General features: G+C 38.7%; 1 protein-coding gene across 14 annotated transcripts in view; it reads left to right on the plus strand.

Annotated features, from left to right (window-relative positions):
• Window positions 1–18,659, plus strand: part of KLHL5 (kelch like family member 5) — a 72,498-nt gene that overhangs the window by 19,276 nt on the left and 34,563 nt on the right. For 3 of the 14 annotated variants that reach the window (XM_068403243.1, XM_068403247.1, XM_068403248.1), the window contains one exon: window positions 16,433–16,618. In XM_068403243.1, coding sequence (XP_068259344.1) covers window positions 16,476–16,618 — 143 coding nt within the window. In that variant the 5' untranslated portion in view covers window positions 16,433–16,475. The other 11 variants (XM_068403242.1, XM_068403246.1, XM_068403249.1 and 8 more) reach the window with 8 other exon arrangements.

Consider the following 18,659-nt stretch of genomic DNA (forward strand, 5'->3'; position numbering starts at 1 on the left):
TAAGCACTCTTGTTTTTTCATTAAACAAAAACTTTTGCCTTAGTAAATGAAAAAATATTTCAGAATTCTTGCAAAGTCTGTGTATACTCTGTCTGACTAAGATGGTACCGTTCAGCTTACCTTTTTAGCAGGTTCCTCAGGAATGTGTTAGTGCATTAGAAAGACATATGATGGGAGGCCATAGACTAGGGGTGGGCATTTGGATTTATGAGCACCAATGACCAGATAAGATGTCAAAGATGAGGTTTGGGTGGTCCTAGTAAGTGGAAGTCCTAATAGTTCATCATTTGAGATCTCCTCAGAAGTCTGTTAACTCCCAGCAGGGGACCTGATAAGAGCTACCACTTTATTCATAGTAATAAAGATTGTCCAGAACAAGAGGAGGCCCTCAATTATTTCCGAGCAATGTTGTCAATTTAAACTGAAGAATTAAGTGCCACTTGTCTCATCTTGTCATTTGTAATACAAACTTGTATCTAATTTATATGAAACAGAGAAATATTTTAGATATTTATGCAGTCTGTCGTAGAACTGTAATTTGGCAGAGTGTATAAAGGAGCAAGAATTTGTAGAATCTAGAAAAAAAGAAAGAAAACAAAAAACATTTTTGTGGTTTGGTCTCTTAAAAATACAGCATGTTTTGTTTTCTAATCTCTGTTTGAGCCCTTAGCTTCACAGCTGAAGAAAAGTAGTAATGAGGCTGTATTTCACAGTAAGCCATGAGAAAGTGCTGAAAAAGCATTAGAATCGGCAAATCTGCCATTGTGGTAGTAGACTTGTACTGGGACAGTTTGAATTTTAAATGAGTCTGTTATACAAGAAAGAGAATCCAGGTCAGTCCTTATGTATAATGGATTTACCGTACCAGCAGAAATAAAGGTATTTAAAGCTTACTTTTCATAGCTAAATGGGTAATTAAAATACTACTGCTGTGATGAATGTTAACAAATACACCGATCGCTTGTCCTGCTTCTCCACTGTTGATGAACACCTGACACCAACACAAAATGTAAGGAGAGGATAAATAAAAAGATGCCATTTGTTATTCCTTCTTAAGCTGTACTGTAGTTTCACCCAGCTTCCAGTTACACAAATGATGGTGTTTGAACACTGCAGTTCAGCTTTTAACAATTAGCTGTATGTGTACAAGATGAGTAGAGTCTGCATGTCATATCATTGTGATTAAACATCCGTACAATTTTTATGCTGATATATTTAAATCATTATCCTTCTTAAATATTTCCCTGTTTGTCTGTGTTTAAATGAAATCCCCAGCAAAGAAGGTAACAATTGTATGTTTACCTACGTAATCGTCTCACCTCCCAAGTATCTTCAGCTGTTTTCTGGACATGCTGCAAAGGCCTTGGTATATAGCTTCTGGTAGGCCAGGATGCTAGCAAGGGACACATTCTGAAATGCAGCATCTCTTTGTAGAGAACAGCTGGGATGCTGTTCCTATAGACATGAGCTTTCCTAGCATTTGTGAGAAGCACTTTCATAAATAACTGTATTCTGAGCAATAATGGGTGAGCTTTCCAGGTTAAAACTAGCCCTTTCAGCATTGTGGTTCCCAAGAAAATGGCATGATTTACTCCTGGCATTGGGTATGAAACAGAGCGTTTGTTTTTTGGGTGGTAAAATTTGGCGCTGTTTAAGTTTGCATACAGAATCTGGATATAACCTGTTTTAGAGAATACTGCAGGTATCCTAATTTCAAGATCACATATTTTGTAGCTCATAATGTTCATCTGAGAGATAGTGACTTTCATTTTTGACGAAAACTGTAGGTAGAAAAGAAGCACTTATAAATTTGTTGCATATGTATCCTGGAGAATTGAACTGAACTGTGAAGACTGAAAACATAGATCTGTTTATCAGAGAGTGATAAAATCTAATGCCTCTTTGTTGTTCTAAACTTGTTATTACTATCTGCATGTGATTGGAATGAGTCTCAGCATTTTATACCTCACTGGCTCCGTATGTCATAGAGGAAATAGGCTGTTTTTCATAGGAAATGTAAATTGGTCATTGTGTATTTTGTGCTTTTGGCTTTCTCTTCCTCATTCAAGTAAAAAACTTTTGTTGGATATTTTAATACATTACATAAATTAGAGGGAATTCTGTCTCAAAAGTATGCATCTCTCATTTTCACTTTTCTGTCACAGTAGTTTTAACCTGATCTGGTACAGCTGATTGTGTATGATTAGAAAGAAGCCTTTTGAGAAGTCGCCTTTTGTTGTGTGTTTTGCAGAGGGTGTTTCTGATGTCTTGGATAGTGACCAGTTGGCTTTTTCTTGCTTTTGCTTTTAGTGATGTGTAAGTGAATGGAAACCATTAGCTCATTTCAGACAGAAATTTTCAGTTACTGCAGACCTAGATTTGAATCAAAGCACATCAAGATGAAAGGCTCTATAATCCGTACTAGTCCCTTGAGCCTTCCAGGCTGTTCTTGTCCTTTTTAAGTTAGTGCATGTCCTGTAACAGGAAAAAGAATTATTTACAGTTCAGTTTCTCCCCAGCGTAATCAGTTATTTTTGGATTGGTTTTAAGTCTTTTCTGTAAATTTATTCTTTAGCAGTGCAGGAAGAATTTAATTTGCTTTTTGCGGGTTTTTTTCCCCTCTGTAGTAGCAAGAGTTAACAGAATAAGAAGCAGAGATTCTAAGATGCAGTACAGGAATTACTTCTCTGTCATTTGTGGTTTAAGAAGAGGGGGTGGTATTCAGCTCTTGAAAGGGCTTTAATGAATACTGTTTGGTGTTTTTGAAAGCTAATGGTCAGAGAAGAGCAACAGAAACAGCCTTGGAGCTTTTAGGGTAAACTGATCAGCATTTTTTCTGACTGAGGTGTTTGTTTCACCTCTTTTTATCTCAGGATTTTTCGTCTGTCTGTTGCCTTTTGTTTATATTCAAATGACAATACCGTTAAAGAAGCCTTTTTTATGTGAATGCAATGCTTTCTCCCCTCCTTCTGTAGAAAATCTGCTTGCCACAGACAGGCAGAGCATGTGTTTCTCTTGTCTTGGTTGGGTGCACAAATCTTCTTTTATGTGTGCTGCTTCTTACCCTGTTGCCTAGACGATCACTGGCTTTCACTATAAGGATGTCTGGTTCTCGTAAAGAGTTTGACGTGAAGCAGATTTTAAAAATCAGATGGAGGTGGTTCAGTCATCAGGCGTCAGCCCCCAACTCTGCAATTGAAAACCACCAAGGAGACTTCTGGAATAGAGGACAAAATGTCACAACTGGTGGCACAAAGTTTTTAGATTCGAGTAACCTACCTTTAACATCAGTTGGTTACAGAAGGTCCAGCCAACAGGATTTCCAGAATTCACCTCCTTGGCCAATGGCGTCCACCTCAGAAATCCCTATATTTGAATTCTCAGCAGAAGACTGTGGAGGTGCACGTTGGCTCGACAGACAAGAAACAGATGATAGAGCAAGTGAAGAAGAAAATGAATCGGACAGCAGTTCGTGCAGGTTAATTATTACTTTTCTATTGTGAGAAATGTGTTTTCATTTCGTGATTACAGATAGCATGCATATGTAGGCTAGCCTTTATCCTAGATTAAAATGCTTCAGAAACCTAGCAGCTGCTGTGCATCAGAAACAGAAAATGATTTGTAATCAGGGTTCTGTGTGTTTACTAGGACCTTTTTAAAAGGCAGCTGTAGTCAATATGGATAAATAAAGCGCAAACGTGGATGCACTCACTTGTGTTTTAAATAGTATACCAAGTACATGCTGCTATGAACAAGGCACTGCCCATTACATGGTAATGTTACAGGTTGCTTTCTACATTATTTTGAAGTGACATTGGTTGTTTAGTTATGCCAAGAATTAGCCCCATACCAGTTAGGAGAAAACTATGAAAATGTAAGTTTCTTGTGAGTCTTATCTGATGTTTCCATAGATGAGGGAGATGAAACTGTAAAAAATACTTAGACTGTAAAACAAAGATTTTTTTTTTTCTTGTGCATATACAACTTGAAGGAAAAAAATATTTCATCTATTGAAAGCCAACCAATTTCTGCTTTAAAGTGATTGCAGTTGTCTGTCCAGGTGTCTTAAACTGTGTATCTAGCTTAAAAAGAAAAAATGGTTTTATTGTGTTTATAAAGATGTTTTGGTGTTCTTCTCTTACATATTATTACTAAAGATGAAGCTGTAAAATATGTTATTAAATGAAAGGCGTTTACTGGTTGTTGCAAATTAGGCAAGTTAATCATCTTTCTTGTTAAGTATCAGTTTAAATATTTTATTTTCTTTTACTGCGTAAGTCAGCCGTTCTTCACTAAAAGTATTTTTCCTGTTTGATAGTGCACGTAGTGCATAATAGGTAGCTTACCATTTCAAGTGAATTTTATGATGTTTGCTTTCTCGCTTTTAAGATAACATTGCAATGATATGGCATTGCAGAAAGTATGACTATTTAAAAGGGTACCACTGTTTAATTAAGGGCAGATCAATCTAGTTAGAGCAGTTTTAGTGTTTTGCATTCCCTAGGAGAAAAATTCATTTAGCACAAGGGCAAAGTAGTCCATAATATAAACACTAACTATCTTTGGTTTATATAACCTTTAAAGATTCAAGGGAGGGAGGGAGCGTAAAAATGCTTAAGAGTCAACACAGCATATTCGCTTTTATCACTGAATGGCAAAAGTCCTAGAATTACAGGGGAAGGAAATCCTGTATATGATGCTTCATAACAGCAGTCTTATTGTGCTGCAACAACTATATAGCTATAAATAACTTATCTCTGAAGAGATCCTATTTTAAGTGATATTCAGGTATGAATTTTTAAATAGCTGTGTCACTGGATAATATATATGATATAGGTGTAACATCACCTTGCATTTTGGCAACATCTACTTGTGATATGAAATTTTTATGTACAGCATTACCCTAAATGGGATATTTTCACCATAGCAAGGCAATCAGTGTAGAAAAAACATGTAATTTTAAGAGATAAATGTGTAGATTGAAATTACTACAAATTTGTTCATAATTGTAGGAGAAGAATTTACCTATGACAAAACTAATTTGTTGCTTTGTAGAACTGGAGAACTGCAGATACTGATTTAGGGGGTGTGAGAAATCTATATAGCATTGGGTTTTTTGTTGCTTTTTTTTTTTCAGGCAGAGGTGTATACTACAGGAAATGCACGTAGGATTTGAACTTAGTAAATCTGAAATATCTTTTTAATTATGTGCTTAATCATCTATTGCATCTAGAGGTATTTGTAATTCCTTTGTTGTCCTGTAATTCTTGTTAGTGTTTTACTTTCATGCTTTAAAATCAATATTTCAGATAAATTTTGAGTTCAGTGTTGGTACAAACAATATGTAACTAGTGATAATGTAAGAACTTGCTTTGTATTGTTATATGTGTCTCTAGTCTCATGGGGAGACTGTACTTAAACCATGTTTTGTTCACTCCCTTTGTTGAGAATATGTAAGCTGTTGGGCAGACTATGTAAGTTTGCCTAACAGCTGCAATTTTTCTGATGTTAAGGACTTAATTAAATGGTGGTTTTTATTAGTCTAAAATATAGCTTCTTATCTATTGACTTGAGGGGAAAAAAACCCAACACCTTCATCTATGTAGTTTTCAAAGGACTTTTTTCCCATGTGAAAACCCTGTTACCTTCATTAGAAACAAATTGTGTATATGAAAAAAATTCTTTTTTTAACTTTTTGTAGAAGCTATGAAGTTACCTTACTACTTTGCTCCTCTGTAACTTACTGCTCAGTTACAAGCCCTAACAACATGAAGTGACAGAAGCAGCTTTACTGCTTTGTGTGTATAATCATCCTTCCTCTTTGCCATGTCATATAGCACAGATAGAAAAGCATTTAGATCAGGTCTGTGTCATTTTGAAAGCTTTAGATCATTGCATGATTGATTTAGAGGAGAGGCGCTGTAGAATTCATGTATTATTAGTATTGAGCTTGGTGGCATAAGCGATAAGCAAATTCCAAGTTTAGTACCAGATCTTTGACGAAGGCTGCATCTGAGATGCAAACAGATCATTCGGATTCAGGGGTCAGAGCTAGTTGGCTATACCTCTGTTCACATCATACTCCTGTGTGTGGTTTGTAACCAGCATTAGCTTGAACGATTGTTTACTGGGCCAGTGAGGTTTGAATTCTTTTCCTCGTTTTTGTCTCCTAGATTTCCTCTGTTGCTGCTGTTTGTTAACTCGCCTGCATTCCTGAGGCAATGGTCATCGTTTTGGATTTGTACACTTTTTAAAATTTTCCAACAGCTGTGCAGATTCTTGTATAGCAAATTTAAGCCTGTTAGCAGTAGATCTGTTTTTCTTAACTTTTTGTGGGTGCCTTAGCAGCAGACCACAGACCTTGAAGGCACAATGGATATCAAGCTAAAAATACCTAGGGCATATCTAGTACGGAGAGTATTGTATCTGGTTCATTTCACCCAGGCGTGCATTAAAATACTGGAATTACTTTACTGTAGATTTAAGTATGGAAATGTATTCAAATATTATATAAAATGTATATTTATACTAGAGCATTAATTACAAGCAATATTTCAGAATTCATCAGCTGTGTCTTAACCCTGAACAGTTTAGTAAGGTGCCTGTAGTTGATTTTAAGACAAGGTCTGAGTATCGGGTGGTAGCTACTCTGCAGTATTGCTCTGTATGAACAGTCTTGGAGTTAGTACGTTGTAACTTCCAATCTAAGTCTGCCCCTTGAAGCAGTTTTTGATCTACAGGAACCTTTGATACATCTTTTCTCTCACCTCAGTCTTACTGATCTCTGAGGCTGTAAGTTCTGTAGGACCCCCAATTGTGCTGTGTATTTCTATATATCTCCTATCACAAAATAATGCAAACTGTCGGATAAGGACAGTTGATAGATTCCCCAATTGTGGCATGATAGTATAGTATGATACTTGAAATTAACTGAAAAACTATAAAAACAGCATTTTTTTTTGCTAGATATATGCATGAATTAGACAAAAATAAGAAACTGTTGTTGAAAGACAAGTTATTTTACAAGGGAAAATCTCTAGCCTTCTCATTTGTTTTCTTCCATGCTGCTGCTAAAATCCTTTCATTTTCCTCTGTGCCTATTACATCTTCACTTGGGTTATGTCTATGCACATTAGAAAAGAGTTAGTGCAGCACAATTATATAGCATAAATGAGGCAGATTTAATCTAGTAAGCTTGAACAGTAGATGTCATAATGAAGATAAGGTAACAAGAGGCTTCAACATGGACTTCACAAAGCCCCAGGGGATTCCAGTTATTTATTTGGATGCAGTGGGCTTCCATGCAAGGCGATCATATTTTTGCAGTGATTGTCACATGCTTTGACTATGTTAAAGCTTGGTCAGGTATGTTTTTGTACTACTGCACTTCTTGCTCACGCTGCAATGTAGATGTATTGTGAGGTAGTCTAAGTAGTTATGTTTTCCAGACAGAATGCATGTTACTGGACATTTGTGTGGGCATACGAATTCATTGCACTAAATCCAAGACATAGATGTAAGACACGAAACATCAGTGCTATAATCAAAGATCTAGCTGCAATGAAACATGCCTACATTATTTCTTACCAAAATTAGAAACAAGTGAAGATGCAGTAGTATTGGCTTAGCAGGTTGCGTATATGTGTCGTTGTTGGGCTAACATAGGTAACGCTGGAGTCTGTGCTCCTGCTTCTCGTGTATGTGGTTACTCATCTCAGTTAGATTAAGGTTAATGCAGATAAATTTTTGTTTGCTTGAACCTGTGCCTTTTAATTGCAAGTTTGTAGTTCTGGCTATTGCTGTAATTCTGTTCTCTAGTCTAGAGTAAATCACTAGCCCCCAAGTTCACATGCATGTGTAGCTTACTGTGCTCTTCAGTCCCTCCAGAGTCACTTTTGTCCTCTTCCCATGGTCCTCTCTTATCTTAATTAAACCTTGCAAGAGAGGTCAAGGACAACAGAACGGGCTTCTTCAAATACATTGCAGGTAAAGCCAACACTAGAGGCAATGTAGGCCCACTGATGAATGAGGTGGGGGCCCTGGAGACAGAGGATAAAAAGAAGGCGGAGTTACTGAATGCCTTCTTTGCCTCTGTCTATACTGCTGGAGGCTGTCCTGAGGAGCCCCGGACCCCTGAGGCCCCAGAAGAAGTCAGGATAGAGGAAGAATCTGTCTTGGTTGATGAGGGCTGGGTCAGAGACCAATTAAGCAACCTGGACATCCATAAATCCATGGGCCCTGATGGGATGCATCTGCGGGTGCTGAGGGAGCTGGCGGAAGTCATTGCTAGGCCACTCTCCATCATCTTTGCTTAGTTGTGGGCAACGGGAGAGGTGCCTGAGGACTGGAGGAAAGCGAATGTCACTCCAGTCTTCAAAAAGGGCAAGAAGGAGGACCCGGGTAACTATAGACCGGTCAGCCTCACCTCCATCCCCGGAAAGGTGATGGAACAACTTGTCCTTGGTGCTGTCTCTAGGCACATCAAGGATAGGGGGATCATTAGGGGCACTCAGCATGGCTTCACCAAGGGGAAGTCATGCTTAACCAACTTGATAGCCTTTTATGAGGACATAACCCGGTGGATAGATGATGGTAAAGCTGTGGATGTGGTCTATCTCGATTTCAGTAAAGTGTTTGACACGGTCTCCCACAGCATCCTCGCAGCTAAACTGAGGAAGCGTGGTCTGGATGATCGGGTAGTGAGGTGGATTGTGAACTGGCTGAAAGAAAGAAGCCAGAGAGTGGTGGTCAATGGGACAGAGTCCAGTTGGAGGCCTGTGTCTAGCGGAGTCCCTCAAGGGTCGGTACTGGGACCAGTTCTATTCAATATATTCATTAATGACTTGGATGAGGGAATAGAGTGCACTGTCAGCAAGTTCGCTGATGACACAAAACTGGGAGGAGTGGCTGACACTCCAGAAGGCTGCGCAGCCATTCAGAGAGACCTGGACAGGCTGGAGAGTTGGGCGGGGAGAAATTTAATGAACTATAACAAGGGCAAGTGTAGAGTCCTGCATCTGGGCAAGAACAACCCCATGTACCACTACAAGTTGGGGGCAGACCTGTTGGAGAGCAGCGTAGGGGAAAGTGACCTGGGGGTCCTAGTGGACAACAGGATGACCATGAGCTAACAATGTGCCCTTGTGGCCAAGAACGCCAATGGTATCCTGGGGTGTATTAGAAGGGGTGTGGTTAGTAGGTCAAGAGAGGTTCTCCTCCCCCTCTACTCTGCCCTGGTGAGGCCGCATCTGGAATATTGTGTCCAGTTCTGGGCCCCTCAGTTCAAGAAGGACAGGGAACTGCTAGAGAGAGTCCAGCGCAGAGCCACAAAGATGATTAAGGGAGTGGAACATCTCCCTTATGAGGAGAGGCTGAGGGAGCTGGGTCTCTTTAGCTTAGAGAAGAGGAGACTGAGGGGTGACCTCATTAATGTTTTTAAATACGTAAAGGGCAAGTGTCATGAGGATGGAGCCAGGCTCTTCTCAGTGACATCCACTGACAGGACAAGGGGCAATGGGTGCAAGCTGGAACACAGGAGGTTCCGCATAAATAAGAGGAAAAACTTCTTTACAGTGAGGGTGACCGAACACTGGAACAGGCTGCCCAGAGAGGTTGTGGAGTCTCCTTCTCTGGAGACATTCAAAACCCGCCTGGACGCGTTCCTGTGTGATATGGTCTAGGCAATCCTGCTCCGGCAGGGGGATTGGACTAGATGATCTTTCGAGGTCCCTTCCAATCCCTAACATTCTGTGATTCTGTGATTCTGTGATCTTGAGTTATGATACACTATGGATTTTTAGCAGTCTTTGTTGTTACCATCTATGGCTTCCTCCTTTTATTTATGCTTTTCCCAGCCTTTGGAAGAGTGTCCTGATTTTTACCATTATTTGCTTTATCCAAGTATCCTTTCAGCATCCTTTTTTTTCAACTAACTCCATTCTCTGCAGCTGAGGTTCTTGTCTTACTAATGTGAAGAAGGAAATATTTTACTCCTTACACAGTATAATATAAAATCATGGAAGCTGTCATAAAAGCTGGCATATTATTATTTTAGTAAGTTGTGTTCTGGTCTCTGTATGCAATAAAATGTCAACTAGCTTGAAGACAGCATTGTAAGCAACCAAAGGTCCCTTCCAATCCCTAACATTCTGTGATTCTTTGAAATTGTTGAAAAAATATCTAAAACTGTTTTGAAACATTGTATGTAAAAACTGCAATGCAGGAAGCCATCTTAATGCATCAAGAAAGTTGCAAAATTAAGATTTGTTTAAAAATGCAAAATATGTATCTTAATATGTATCCTAATTTGTCCAAAGGGAGACATACTCAGTCTTCTCTAATGTGTATGACCTAAACAATTGACTACCCTAGCCTGAAGATGACTTGAAATTGAAGCAGATCTTCTAGTTATATTATTAGCAAAAAAATACCTTGAAATCATGGGTTTGTTATGCAGTATAGCAAATGCAGTGTCCTGTCTCAAAGTAGACAATTACCTTACCTTTTGGCTGCATAGGACTATTTTTTTTTTTTTTTTTTTTCCCCAGTTAGGAAGTCCAGCTACTGGAGATTTGTCTGTTCTAGTAACAGAAAAAGTGCCTTCGCTGGTTTTGAACAATAGTGAAACTTATAGCTTATTGGTAATTCGCTAGAGTAAATTCCATACCCTTGATTTATGATTGCAGAGTTCTGCTTTGATCAGTCAAACATTGGCTTTTGATTTCATTGACACTGTTCTTGGGTTTGCATTACAAGAATGTAAACAGGAGCATGTAATTTATAGTCAGATGTACTATGCATTATTTTTCTTCCTTTTATTGTCTTCTCTAAACACAAGGCAGCCACACCCATTTTCCTGAACATACTTAATCATTTTCATCGCTTATCTCTAAATGTCTCTTATTATTTTGAACCTTATTTTTAACCTTTTTGAGGTGTGAATAAAACTAATATTACTATTTTTCTTTTTTGAAATGTCACGATACTTTTTTTAAATATCTGTATACGTTGAGATGTCTATATTGGTTTGTTGATCTTCTGTTTATTTACATGTCATATTTAGAAAGGTAACGTTCTTTATGCATAAATTCAGATTTAAAATGTTTATATCAGTTACTTCATTTTCTGAGAAACGAAGTGGTGTTCACTGGAAACATAGTAGTGAGGAGAAAAACATGTATTTTTTCCCATCTCTACAATTTTGCCAGTGTTTACTACTTCTAATGCTTTCATCTACACCCAGTTTGTGTTAGAGAAAGATATGTTAAAAAAATGTGACTTTTTAAGGCAAGGAAATAAGCTGTTACTTGCTGCAAAAGGTTGGAAAAGACAAGGTGGTACTTACATACAAGGTCAGCATCTGTACTACATACCCTTCATCTATCTGTGTCACTCTTACCTTGCAGTAAAACTACAGTTTTGCAGATTCATAGGATTTCATGTTATCTTGTGGAGAAATTGACCTTTTTAGAAATACAGATGAGGTTACAGCTAAATTAGGTGAACTGATCATGACAATGTAACAGTTTTAAATACAAGTGAATTTATGCATAATTTTCAGAGATAATTTTTGATTCAGAATTTTACACAATTCTTCAGAAAAAAATATTTTAAAATTCATTTCAAATTTCGGGTTTTGTTCCTCTATATCTGTTCCAAAATGAATAGTTTGAAATGCGTATTTGATTTTTTTCTTAGTCATAATCAAGTCTTTATTTCTTCAGTTTTATTTCAAAGACAAACATGGAGACATTGAACCTAAAAGATGCCTTCCTAAAAATAATTTAAGATGCGTAAAATAAAGTACTTGAAAAAAGTTTTGCAGCCTTTGTTATAGCCAAGGTTAATACTCATTGGAATTCATAGGTTGTTAGCTAGTATGTATGATTGCTACAAAATAACCATTGTTAACATTGTTAAGTAAGGCATTCGACACTGTCTCCCACAGCATCCTCCTAGACAAACTGGCTGCCCGGGGCTTGGATGGGTGGACTCTTCAATGGGTTAAAAACTGGCTGGATGGCCGAGCCCAGAGAGTGGTGGTGAATGGGGCAAAGTCCAACTGGCAGCCGGCCACTAGCGGTGTTCCCCAGGGCTCAGTTCTGGGGCTGGTGCTGTTCAATATCTTTATAGATGATCTAGACGTAGGGATTGAGTGCACCCTCAGTAAATTTGCAGATGACACCAAGTTGGGTGGGAGTGTCGATCTGCTGGAGGGTAGGAAGGCCCTACAGAGGGATCTGGACAGGTTAGATAGATGGGCCGAGACCAACGGCATGAGTTTCAACAAGAACAAGTGCCGGGTCTTACACTTTGGCCACAACAACCCTATGCAGCGCTACAGGCTTGGGGAAGAGTGGCTAGAAAGCAGCCTGGTGGAAAGAGACCTGGGGGTGCTGATCGAGAGCCGGCTAAACATGAGCCAGCAGTGTGCCCAGGTGGCCAAGAAGGCCAATGGCATCCTGGCCTCTATTAGGAATAGTGTAGCCAGCTGGTCTAGGGAAGTGATCGTCCCTCTGTACTTGGCACTGGTGAGGCCGCACCTTGAATACTGTGTCCAGTTCTGGGCCCCGCACTTCAAGAAAGATGTTGAGGTGTTGGAGCGAGTCCAGAGGAGGGCGACCAAGCTGGTGAAGGGTCTGGAGGGTCTGACCTATGAGGAACGGCTGAGGGAGCTGGGGTTGTTTAGCCTGGAGAAGAGGAGGCTCCGAGGTGACCTTATTGCAGTCTACAACTACCTGAAGGGAGGTTGTAGTGAAGTGGGAGTCAGCCTCTTCTCCTGGGCAACTAGCGATAGGACAAGAGGACACAGCCTCAAGCTTCGCCAGGGAAGGTTCAGATTGGACATCAGGAAGAATTTCTTTACAGAAAGGGTTATTAGACATTGGAATGGGCTGCCCAGGGAGGTGGTGGAGTCACCATCTCTGTCTGTGTTTAAGAAAAGACTGGACATGGCACTTAGTGCCATGGTCTAGTTGACATGGTGGTGTCAGGGCAACGGTTGGACTCGATGATCACTGAGGTCTCTTCCAACCTGGTTGATTCTGTGATTCTGTGATTGTAACTCCTCCTTTAAAATCAATCTCAATGCTTTAAAATAATTAAAATAACATCCTGTTAATAGGAACAGATTGTGCTTCTCCCCCATAAAATCTGAAAAACAGTGATGCCTCTCTTTTGAGAGTCAGAGCTTAGTAGAAGTGGGAGGAAATAAGGCTTGTATATGTTATGGTTTGGTTTGTTTTTATATTGAAAACTGTGCTGTGGCTTTGTTTAAGCTACAACAATGAAGCCCGAAACAGCAGCAGAAGGAGAGGTGTGAACCCAGCTCTTCAGTTGTCATCATCATATATGCTTTTACTTTTGAAACTTGTTTATCACCACTTTACTAGTCTAGTTAATTGCTTCATTGCTTTGCAATGAAGTGTTACATTGGGCAGAGCTCCTTATTCCAAACATCCTACTTTAAGAAATAAAATCCTTTAAAAACGAATGGGTTTATAGCATGGCTTATACATAATTTTGATTTCAAAAGGCATACTCTTATATGATTCTTTATTAGACAGAGAAGTTGAAGAAAGCTAGGATCTTTAGTATATGAATGTTTGTCACCAGGGTAGTAAAATGCGTAGCTAGCATGGAAAAGACCTTGTCCTTAGAGTAACTTGTATTTTTACAATCATCCTGAAATTGTACCATACTTAATAAAAATTGGTTAGTGCTAGATAGGATCTTTTTGACATAAGTAGGGAAAGAAAAGAAAGACTAAGAAAAGTGTGACTGGAGTTTAAGAATACAAAAAGGAAACCCTGCTGACTAATGTTCTAAGGTACTTATAATATTTCGACTTAATGTGTTAAAAATACTATCTTAAATCTTAACCTTAAAGGAATATGCTGAAAGGGTTCTTTGATACACTTATCTCATGTGCTGACAGCCTCAGTCTTTAATGTAATTTTCTTAGTAGTATGTGTGAGGTGTGCAGAAGTAGCAATACCTCTAGCCTATGGGAGGGGAAATTCATACTATACTTAAATTTGAGTCGATAGCCAAATCCAAAAGGAGCAGAGCCACCTTGATACTCAGAGCAGCAGCACCTAGCGGCTGGGTGTTTGCTCTGAGTGTGGGATTCACAGGTCAGTGTTAAATGCCCGCGTTTCCTCTCTCTAGGTGGAAGGGATGTAGGCCAAGAATTTTGGAAGGTGTTTCAGTACGACTGCTGGGAGAGAGAAAAGCAGGTCCTTCCCTTCCTCTCTTCTTTCCTTGCTTGTGTATTCTCCCAAGCTGTCGTGGCTGTGGTAAACTGAACTGGGAAACAGATCCATAAAACAGTTTGGGGAAGAAGAGAGATCTGAATTTTTCATAACCAGTCATTGGGTAATAGGCATAAATAACCCTTGAAGCTATATCTTTCCTTTTTTGCAAGTACCTCAACTATTAGACTATATCTTTCATGTTCTCTTTATAGACCACTGAAGCTTAATCTTTCTTTCTCCTTTTCCTTCCTTATGGAAAATGGTTTGTAAGTTACTGATTAGAGGACAGGTATAGGGTTGAACTTCTTCAGGTGATGGGAAGAACTAAGCTTGTCTCTGTTGTGTCCTGAATAAGTGCTTTATCATGGGTAGTGGAAAACAGACAGCACTGCAATTATTTTTCCTTATTGAACAAGAGTGGTGAGTGCCACTAAGTTCTGTCCAGAACATACACGTGTGCAGTCTTGGGGCTGGCAATAACTCTAGTGAGGGTGTGGTCCAGCCAAGTGCTGGTTTAGAAAGTTTTTTCCTTCTCCATACTAATTTGTTGCTTCTTCAGTTCTATCTGCACAACTCTTTATGAGGTTGTAATCTAAATCAAATCCCCGATATCATGTAATTTTTTTAATCATTATTAATGGGGTTAATTTGAGGAATCTGGGTTAAAAATACGGTTCAATCAAAAAAAACCCAACCTGTATCAACACAATTGAGGATGTGATAAATTGTGATAGGGAACAAGAATTTCCTAAGTATTTTGTTGTTGATCAGCACCCTGTTCTTTCCACTTATATTTCTTTTGCAGGGTTGCTGGTTTAAGAGTTGCTTTCCCTGAGTACTTTTGCTCATTCACTGTGAGAATGCCACACATTTTTGCCAATATAATGTTTTTTATAGTTACATGGTTACATTTTTCACATATATGAGTTCCTTGATTCAGTTTCCAAAATGACCACAAAGAATACTTCTTCCAGCTTGTCAGAGGGCCAGTGTTGGAGCAGAACAAGTGACTCACTGGGTGAGAAGAAGTTCACATAGCTTATAAATGGCTAACCACAGCTTCAGAGAGCACATTTACGATAAAGTCCTCCAAGGGAAGTAGGTAGGCAGGTATCTCATTTCTGATCCGTTACTAGATTTAGGTTTTAATTAAGTGCCAAATTGCTTGGCCTTTTTAGCTGTCTGGGCACATGTGTGAAAAAAAAAAAAAAAAAAGAGAAAACACCCAAGCAAACAAACAAAATCTTTACAAAACATTTTCTGCTGAAAGTTTAGACTTTGTTTTTGAGGAGCTCTGCCTTGAAATGAATATCCTAGGCTAAGGACTGAGCTAAGTCTCTTGGCGGATTTAGCCCTGAGCATGCTGCCTGAGTTCATGACATCTTTGTGAAAGCAGGGGTCTGGATGCAGATCTTGTGAATCCATGTCCTTCTAAATATTATAGTAGGTCCAGAGAATTTCATAAGTTGCCTGCATTGTGGAAAAGTAAGTAGCAGTCAGTTAAAGAACTGTGTGCAAGAAAAGGTGCTTCCCTCAGTGTACATAATTAGGATTCACCTCCTTTACGTTGTAGGCTTCATGTAGTAGGAATGGTGGTATATTGATGTGTTTCTTGATGCTTTTTTTTCCCCCAGCATGCCCACATTCTTTTACTAGCTTTATATATGCTGAGTTTTGTTCTAGCCACCTTAGGCTAAGTGTGAAGCAAGACTTTAACATGTGTGAAGCAAGACTTTAACATGTGTGAAGCAAGACTTTAACATGTGTGAAGCAAGACTTTAACATGTGTGAAGTAAGACTTTAACATATGTGGCAGGGAGAGGTTTGATTCCTTACTGCATCCTTCTATTGCTTTTTCAGTTTGCAGGGTCTTGGTAGATGTCTGTTCTTCCTTAACCATCTGACAACACTATAAATACGATTACTGGACTGATCTTTGTGTGTCTGTTAGTTGAAGAGTACAACGTTAAATGATCATACTTTTTTCACAAGGGTTTAGATTAGATTTGGAGGAAGAGGGAAAGTATGAATATGAAGAGAAATAAAATAACAAGGGAATATATATTAAATCATGTACGTCAATTTTAAAATCACATGTGATTTTTATTTTATCATCTGTAGATAGAATTGCTGCACCTTAATATTGTGTGAACTAAGATTTCTGTTATTGTCTTCAGCAGAACCTCCAACAGCAGTCATACCTTATCATCTTGTCAAACCATGGAGCCCTGTACCTCAGATGAATTTTTTCAGGCTCTCAACCATGCTGAACAAACTTTTAAAAAGATGGAGAATTATCTTAGACACAAACAGCTTTGTGATGTGGTGTTAGTTGCTGGTGATCGTAGAATTCCGGCTCACAGGTAAGTTTATTATAATTTGAAGTAACTTCATATTCAAATGCACCTTCAAAGAGTGTCCTGTGTTTTGTTTAAAAAAGGTCAGAACATCCTATACAATTCAGAATACTTTAAGCATGCTTATGTTTTTTAACATTTATTTGGAAACTGAAAATTAATTTCTGTCTGTTGTATGTGATACAGCATCAAAAATAATTGTGATGTTTTCATGTTCTACTTCTTGTCTTCAAGCATATAGTAAGATATTTGCATAACAAAATAAAAAAAAAAAAACCCCGAAATCCCAAATGCACCCTCAGAATATTATAAGTAGTAGTGGTTTCTGTAGCACAGAATGATGTAAAAAAAATTTTAGACTTAATTTTTCCCTTGTAGTAACGAGTTATTGGAGTCATAATTAGCTATATGGACAGTTCTGTCTGCATGAAGTTTTTTTGCTCCCATAGTAAGAAGAGTCCTTTAATAGTAGACTGCTGAACACTGACAGTAAGTGTTAGAGTGCTAAATTAGATCAAACATTACCCTATCTGTCATCTGTGTAATTAACAGATCATATAGTATGCCACTTAAAAGCTAGGAAAATACCAAAGATTGTGAAACGAAAGTATGATTAACTGAAGCACATTACAGTATTTAATGCACAGTATTACTAGTTCGAATAGGAACCCAGGTATAATTAAGCTGTGGTTTCCATAAGATGAGGTCTACAACAGAAATAGCAGCCTGAAGCATTCCTGTTTTTCATTGCTCATTCCTACCCCCACAGTGAAACTACAGCTTAATACTGTACTGGTAGTAAAAAGATGGGAAGAGGTTTCTGGTTTGGATTTGCTGTTTTTCTTAAAAAGCCAGATCTCTGCTTTTATTCAGATGCCATACACACTGTTGTGCTGACACAACTGAGGAAATGATAGCATGGGGGTGGGAAATGACATGAGGAGCAGGGAGGCAGTTACACCATAACTTGCTGTTTCTGTCAGAGACTTAATTTTATGAAACGTCATTTTCAGACGGTCAAAACTATCCCTGATTTTTCCAAGTGGATTTAAGCAAATCTTACTGCAGTTACAGGTAAAATGGGTGGTCCTACTCTCCACCCAACCCCTGACCTGAATTCCTTTGTAAACACTTACAGCGACGTAGCTGTGGATAATGATGAACCGGTTTTGGAGCGATAATAGGGTGAGCAACATGATTTGTCTTTCCCTGTGGCTACAGAGTTGCTCAAGATTGGTCTTCGGTTTGCTCAAATCAGTTGCAAAACTGCATTGTCCCTGTGGAAAGTGAATCACATGAAAACAGGGAATGCACACACCCCTAGTGGGTTTGCACCCACTGAAGTAATTTAGAAGTCAAAGAGCTTTGGAGTGCTGTAAACAGGAAAAACAGTGATTATAATAAGGAAATAATGTTACTTCCTTATGTGGCCAAGGTAGGAACTTTGCAGTATACCATTCTGGAGTATAGTTTATGCAACAGTTAAAAAGTGTAGCAAGGGTGCAGAGGACAGCTGTGAATATCTTGTAAGGACTGAAAGATTTTTTTTTGCAACAAGATAAACAGAAAGACAACATGCTAAAAAGTTTTTTAATGTGGTTCGTACCTGTTTCTCATTTATTTAGAGAACTGACTTTGCTCCTCCAGTTTCTGCTACTGTTTCTATGTCCGTAGTGCATTAGGCATGTGTTACCACCTGTTATTTGCTCTGGTCTTAGGAGGAGAGACGTCTTGCTGTGGTTGGTATATTGTGTTTTAAATATGCACGAAAGTTAAGGCCAAAGCAGCAAGCCTTGTGCTTGTAGCAGAAGGAGGGAGACTTATGATTGTCCTTAGTTAACTTCATAATGTTGGAACAACTTAGAAAGCAGCTTTGCCTTTTGCACGGTAAGTTCCTCCTCTTGCTGTTTTGTTTTCAGAGAAACATAGCAATAACTCCAGTCTTCATCTCAGTATGTCCAAAGTACCTCACTGAAAACTGAACTTTTCCATAGTGGGAAAGATAAAGATGGAAGTCTCAAATTTGGTTCAGAATTTTACAGAAATT

Source organism: Nyctibius grandis, chromosome 6 (assembly GCF_013368605.1).
Source record: "Nyctibius grandis isolate bNycGra1 chromosome 6, bNycGra1.pri, whole genome shotgun sequence".
NCBI classification, from domain to species: domain Eukaryota; kingdom Metazoa; phylum Chordata; class Aves; order Nyctibiiformes; family Nyctibiidae; genus Nyctibius; species Nyctibius grandis.